At 43.3% G+C, this 7,500-nt stretch overlaps 1 protein-coding gene across 1 annotated transcript in view; it reads right to left on the reverse strand.

Moving 5' to 3' along the window:
- Positions 1–1,240: 1,240 nt before the first annotated feature.
- The window catches only part of tmprss6 (transmembrane serine protease 6), a 33,735-nt gene continuing 27,475 nt past the window's right edge, over positions 1,241–7,500 (reverse strand). Inside the window, exons 15-17 of the mRNA XM_079840895.1 lie at positions 7,418–7,500; positions 2,729–2,865; positions 1,241–2,656 (exon numbers count right to left, since the gene is read on the reverse strand). The exon at positions 7,418–7,500 is cut by the window's right edge and continues 189 nt beyond it. Of these exons, the coding sequence (XP_079697021.1) occupies positions 2,495–2,656; positions 2,729–2,865; positions 7,418–7,500 (382 nt within the window). The 3' untranslated portion in view covers positions 1,241–2,494. The remainder of the gene's footprint in view (positions 2,657–2,728; positions 2,866–7,417) is intronic.

The raw sequence follows: 7,500 nt of genomic DNA on the forward strand, positions 1-7,500 counted from the left end.
GTTCTGTACATCCAGACATCATCAAATCACATTTCCCATGATGCTTAGGGCCAGTGTTGGGGAAACGCATTACAAGTAACGTGAGTTACGTAATAATATTACTTTTTCCAAGTAACTAGTAAAGTAACGCATTACTTTTCAAATTTACAACAAAATATCTGAGTTACTTTTTCACATTAATTTGACTGACAGCTCTCCTGCCCTCATGTTGAGTTAGTGCAGAGGTGTGTGTGTGTGTGTGTGTGTGTGTGTGTGTGTGTGTGTGTGTGTGTGTGTGTGTGTGTGTGTGTGAACATGATGGTTATTGTAGTTCTAGACTAAATGTGAGCATTTATTTATCTCACTTGCACAATAAAGATTCTGTCCTCCTCAAAATTAATAAAATCAGAATACTACGCAAACCTCCAATAATTAAATGTTAAATAAGACAACAAATGTTATGCATAATCTGCCTTTATCAGGGTTCCCACTCTTTTTCAGCAACCATTTTCCAGGACATTTTCAATTTTACTACGGCGGGAATAAAAGACGAGGATCATGCCAAATATTGCTTTCTAAGTCTTTTAAAGTCGTCCAGTTTATTGCCATTACTGAACAATCCAGCATTTTTCAACATGAGCTCTTAATCAAACATTATGACTATGGAAGCTTGTTACTCCACAGAATAAGAAAAGGGAATTGTGACTTTTTATCTCGCTATTCTGACTTTCTCGCAATTGTGAGTTTACATATTTGTGATATAAACGCAAAAATTGTCGCAATTCTTTTTTCCTCAGAATTGGACTTTATAACTTGCAATTGCAGTTTAGATCTCACAATTCTGAGAAAAGAAGTCAGAATTACAAGATAAACTCGCAACTGTGCAAAAAAGTCAATTGTGAAGAAAAGACTTGCGAGTTTATATCTTGCAATTCTGACTTTATAACACACAAATGTGACTTTATATCAAAATGATGTGATTAGTTAGCAGCTTACGAGTTAACATTCACTGCATACATTTGAGCAGTTATAGCATTAGCATTAGCATTAGCTAACGGCTGAGAGTGGCAACACAAGACTAAACATCATTATTCAAAATATTACTCATTTGCATCAAACTCTTTTTCCTGAACATGTGCTTTCTGCAACTAGCGCTAATTCTTTGGGCCAGCGATAAACTATTTATACGGCTAAAGAAATAACTTTTTTTTAAAGAATTTTCCCAGACAACAACAATATTTTCCAGGACATTTTACATTTTCTCTAATTTTCCATGTGTTTTCCAGGATTGGAAATTTTGTCATCAATTTTCAAGGTTTTCCAGAACGAGTGGGAACCCTGTTTATATTTAATTGACCAATGTCTTGCTGCTGACCTTTGATGATGAAAATTACTAGATTTTTAGTTTTTATTTGTAAAACTTTTTTCTCCTGCATCCTCTTCTCCATTATCCAGAGCTGCGCCCTCTAGTGTTCATGCGGAAATCTGCATCTCTACCTCAGCCTGGGGCGCATTATTTACATTTTGGTATGAAGAGGTCTTTACCGCTGCACAAAAATATAACTTTTTTGTTATAAAAACAAAACAAAACAAAAACAAGCCCAGCCCAGGTGAGAAAAAGTAACGCAAAAGTAACGTAACGCATTACTTTTCTTAAAAAGTAACTAAGTAACTCAATTAGTTACTTTTTAAAGGGATAGTTCACCCAAAAATGAAAATTCTGTCATCACACTGCAAAAAATGCTTTTCTTACTTAGTATTTTTGTCTTGTTTTCAGTCCAAATATCAAAAAAATCTTACATTAAGAAGCATTTACTAGACAAGCAAAAGTTGTCGTCTTGTTTTGGGGGAAAATAACTCAAAATTAAGGGAGTTTTTGCTTAAAATAAGCAAAATAATCTTGTTTTCTGTTTGAATTAAGATTATTTTGCTTACCGCATTGGCAGATTATATTGCTAATTTTAAGCAAAAACTCCCTTAATTTTGAGTTATTTTCCCCCAAAACGAGACAACAACTTTAGCTTGTCTAGTAAATGCTTCTTAATGTAAGATTTTTTAGATATCTGGACTGAAAACAAGACAAAAATACTTTTCTAAGTAAGAAAAGCATTTTTTTCAGTGCATTTACTCACCCTCAAGTTGTTCCAAACCTGTGTGAGTTTCTTTGTTCTGCTGAACACAAAAGAAGATATTTAGAAGAATGTTTGTAACCAAGCAGAGAGAGCAACCATTGACTACCATAGTAGGAAAAAAAATACTATGATAGTCAATCTGCTTTGTTACAAACATATTTCACTCTATCTTCTTTTGTGTTCAGCCGACCAAAGTAACTCATACAGGTTTGGAACAACTTGAGGGTGAGTAAATGAAGACAGAATTTTCATTTTTGGGTGAACTGTCCCTTTAAGAGACATCGCAATATTGTAATGCATTACTTTTCAAAGAAACTTTCCCCAACACTGCTTAGGGCACAGAGAGCGAGTGCTGGGTTTATGATGGTCCCAGATGATTGTTCTCAGGAAGAGATGAGGCGCTTGATCCAGCCGCTGAGTTTGGTGATCCGTGTGTAGACTCCGTAATAATCTGGCCGTCCGCAGCCTCTTCCCCAGCTCACCACACCGGCCAGAAACCAGCGGCCGGACGGCTCCTGACACACCAGCGGCCCACCAGAGTCGCCCTGATGGAGAAACACACGTCACTCCGGCTCTCTCTCTCATCCGCTTACAGCTGTATGATCACGGCGGGTCACCTGACAGGCGTCCTTCCCTCCGCTGCGATAACCGGCACAAATCATTCTGGGCGTGATCATGTAACCGTAGGAGCGCACGCATGCATCTTCACTGACCAATCGCACGTCTACTTTCTGCAGGACGTCACTCACTAACCCTGATGGAGACACACAAACAGTAAAGCTTATTATTATTATTATCAACAGCATTATTGCTCTATTAATAACACGCAGCAGGTGATTGTCTCTCACGGCATCATATGATCAGTGAAACCGAACCAGATGCACAAAAATCAAGACACATTGTGATTCTGTTCCTCATTATTTTAGTTTTGGTGGTTTAATGTTCTGAGTGTCAAACTCACCAGCGGTAAAAAAGGTGACAAAGATGTGAAGGAAGAAAAGTCAGCTTTAAAAATTTGATTCACAGATGAAAAACTGACCCTAGACTCTATATTTATTGGTCTTTCCGCCCCCGTTTTGATTGACTGGATAAAATCGGCTGCTTTTTTATCGATAGTGAAAATAATTGCTTATATAGGTTAATATCAATTATTGGGCCTTCAAGCTCACGCCCATATCTAAAGATCCAATCAACAGCTGATGCATGAAATCAAGCCCCGCCCACATCTAAACATCCAATCAACAGCTGATGCATACAATCAAGCCCCGCCTCTGCAAGCTCACACCCACATCTAAATATCCAATCAACAGCTGATGCATAAAATCAAGCCCCGCCCCTGCAATCTCACGCCCACATCTAAACATCCAATCAACAGCTGATAATTAAATCAAGCCCCGCCTTTACAATCTCACGCCCACATCTAAACATCCAATCAACAGCTGATGCATAAAATCAAGCCCCACCCACATCTAAACATCCAATCAACAGCTGATGCATGAAATCAAGCCCCGCCCACATCTAAACATCCAATCAACAGCTGATGCATGAAATCAAGCCCCGCCCACATCTAAACATTCAATCAACAGCTGATGCATAAAATCAAGCCCCGCCCCTGCAATCTCACGCCCACATCTAAATATCCAATCAACAGCTGATGCATAAAATCAAGCCCCGCCCTTGCAAGCTCACGCCCACATCTAAACATTCAATCAACAGCTGATGCATGAAATCAAGCCCCGCCCACATCTAAACATTCAATCAACAGCTGATGTGTGAAATCAAGCCCCGCCCACATCTAAACATTCAATCAACAGCTGATGCATAAAATCAAGCCCCGCCCACATCTAAACATCCAATCAACAGCTGATGCATGAAATCAAGCCCCGCCCCTGCAAGCTCATGCCCACATCTAAACATCCAATCAACAGCTGGTGCATAAAATCAAGCCCCGCCTCTGCAAGCTCACGCCCACATCTAAACATCCAATCAACAGCTGATGCATGAAATCAAGCCCCGCCCCTGCAAGCTCACGCCCACATCTAAACATTCAATCAACAGCTGATGCATAAAATCAAGCCCCGCCCTTGCAAGCTCACGCCCACATCTAAACATCCAATCAACAGCTGGTGCATAAAATCAAGCCCCGCCTCTGCAAGCTCACGCCCACATCTAAACATCCAATCAACAGCTGATGCATAAAATCAAGCCCCGCCCTTGCAAGCTCACGCCCACATCTAAACATCCAATCAACAGCTGATGCATGAAATCAAGCCCCGCCCCTGCAAGCTCACGCCCACATCTAAACATTCAATCAACAGCTGATGCATAAAATCAAGCCCCACCCCTGCAAGCTCACGCCCACATCTAAACGTCCAATCAACAGCTGATGCATAAAATCAAGCCCCGCCCCTGCAAGCACACGCCCCACATCTAAACATCCAATCAACAACTGATAATTAAATAAAGCCCCGCCCTTGCAAGCTCACGCCCACATCTAAACATCCAATCAACAGCTTATGCATAAAATCAAGCCCCGCCCCTGCAAGCTCATAACCACATCTAAACATCCAATCAACAGCTGATGCATAAAATCAAGCCCCGCCCTTGCAAGCTCACGCCCACATCTAAACATCCAATCAACAGGTGTGTTCGACATCGGCTGCGGCTGGATGAAACTGATCGGCGAGAGTAGCCGCGTGCAGGCGGGGAGGAGCTGCAAACACAGACGTGAAGTCGGACACTTTCTGCTTCCCGCGGTGACGCTCGCGCTGTGTTTGCACACTTTATCAGCTGAAGTGAAATAAATGCAATATTTGGCAATACACAGATGTTTCAGAGACATTATTGTCATGTTATACTTTATGCACTGCTTAATACAGCGTGTGTTTTTACAAGAATAAAGTTCAACATATAAGCCTACACTATCAATGAAGTGGGGTCTATGTTTTTAATCAGTTATATTTTGATAAACATGACAATATAATATCGCGACTACATGAAAGGAGGTTTTACTGTTATAAAAAACAGATTTGTGCGCATTAGTGGAGCTGAAGGTTTTAGAATAAACACGAAACACACGTGATCGCTGTCATGCGGTGAATCTGGCCAATCGTGGAACGGCTGTGTCGTCATCAGAGCCCGTGCAGCCTCATGCAGTCGCTCTGGAGAAACTGCACCGGCTGTAATCGCCGGCTGCTCTCGAATTGCTCTCGCGGCACTTTGTTGACATACGTCACTGTCACGTGGCGTCGGCGCTGCCTCAAGTCGGACAAAATTTCTAACCGGCATGCACTGCTTCAAGTCAGCCGCCGATCGGTCTGCTCATCGCTGGGTGAAGTCGAACAAGCCTAACAGCTGATGCATGAAATCAAGCCCCGCCCCTGCAAGCTCACGCCCACATCTAAACATTCAATCAACAGCTGATGCATAAAATCAAGCCCCACCCCTGCAAGCTCACGCCCACATCTAAACGTCCAATCAACAGCTGATGCATAAAATCAAGCCCCGCCCCTGCAAGCACACGCCCCACATCTAAACATCCAATCAACAACTGATAATTAAATAAAGCCCCGCCCTTGAAAGCTCACGCCCACATCTAAACATCCAATCAACAGCTTATGCATAAAATCAAGCCCCGCCCCTGCAAGCTCATAACTTCATCTAAACATCCAATCAACAGCTGATGCATAAAATCAAGCCCCGCCCCTGCAAGCTCACGCCCACATCTAAACATCCAATCAACAGCTGATGCATAAAATCAAGCCCCGCCCCTGCAAGCTCACGCCCACATCTAAACATCCAATCAACAGCTGATGCATAAAATCAAGCCCCGCCTCTGCAAGCTCACACCTACATCTAAACATCCAATCAACAGCTGATGCATAAAATCAAGCCCCGCCCCTGCAAGCTCACGGCCACATCTAAACATCCAATCAACAGCTGATGCATAAAATCAAGCCCCGCCCCTGCAAGCTCACGCCCACATCTAAGCATCCAATCAACAGCTGATGCATAAAATCAAGCCCCGCCTCTGCAAGCTCACGCCCACATCTAAACATCCAATCAACAGCTGATGCATAAAATCAAGCCCCGCCCCTGCAAGCTCACGCCCACATCTAAACATCCAATCAACAGCTGATGCATAAAATCAAGCCCCACCCCTGCAAGCTCACGCCCACATCTAAACGTCCAATCAACAGCTGATGCATAAAATTAAGCCCCGCCCCTGCAAGCTCACGCCCACATCTAAACATCCAATCAACAGCTGATGCATAAAATCAAGCCCCACCCCTGCAAGCTCACGCCCACATCTAAACATCCAATCAACAGCTGATGCATAAAATCAAGCCCCGCCCTTGCAAGCTCACGCCCACATCTAAACATCCAATCAACAGCTGATGCATAAAATCAAGCCCCGCCCTTGCAAGCTCACGCCCACATCTAAACATCCAATCAACAGCTGATGCATAAAATCAAGCCCCACCCCTGCAAGCTCACGCCCACATCTAAACATCCAATCAACAGCTGATGCATAAAATCAAGCCCCGCCCCTGCAATCTCACGCCCACATCTAAACATCCAATCAACAGCTGATGCATAAAATCAAGCCCCGCCCCTGCAAGCTCACGCCCACATCTAAACATCCAATCAACAGCTGATGCATAAAATCAAGTCCCGCCCTTGCAAGCTCACGCCCACATCTAAACATCCAATCAACAGCTGATGCATAAAATCAAGCCCCGCCCCTGCAAGCTCACGCCCACATCTAAACATCCAATCAACAGCTGATGCATAAAATCAAGCCCCGCCCCTGCAAGCTCACGCCCACATCTAAACATCCAATCATCAGCTGATGCATGAAATCAAGCCCCGCCCTACATTTGTTTTTGGGAAGAAAAGACAATCGCAAAACAAAAAAAACTCTTTTGGACCCTTTGTCTGTAAAAGTGTAGCGGTTCTAGCGGTTCTAGTGGTTCTAGCGGTTCTTTTGGTTCTAGCAGTTCTATTGGTTCTTGTGGTTCTAGTGGTTCTATTGGTTCTAGTGGTTCTAGTGGTTCTAGTGGTTCTATTGGTTCTAGCAGTTCTATTGGTTCTTGTGGTTCTAGTGGTTCTAGCAGTTCTATTGGTTCTTGTGGTTCTTGTGGTTCTAGTGGTTCTATTGGTTCTAGTGGTTCTAGTGGTTCTATTGGTTCTAGCAGTTCTATTGGTTCTAGTGGTTCTAGCAGTTCTAGTGGTTCTTGTGGTTCTATTGGTTCTTGTGGTTCTAGCGGTTCTAGTGGTTCTTGTGGTTCTATTGGTTCTCACACCTCCCTCCCGGAGCGCTCCCCATCCCGTCACCCAGCACAGCAGGTCGGCCTCCAGCTGGTGGGTTGCGGGCGGAAGGCAGACC

This window comes from Gobio gobio, assembly GCF_949357685.1.
Source record: "Gobio gobio genome assembly, chromosome: 17".
In the NCBI taxonomy this organism is placed as follows: domain Eukaryota; kingdom Metazoa; phylum Chordata; class Actinopteri; order Cypriniformes; family Gobionidae; genus Gobio; species Gobio gobio.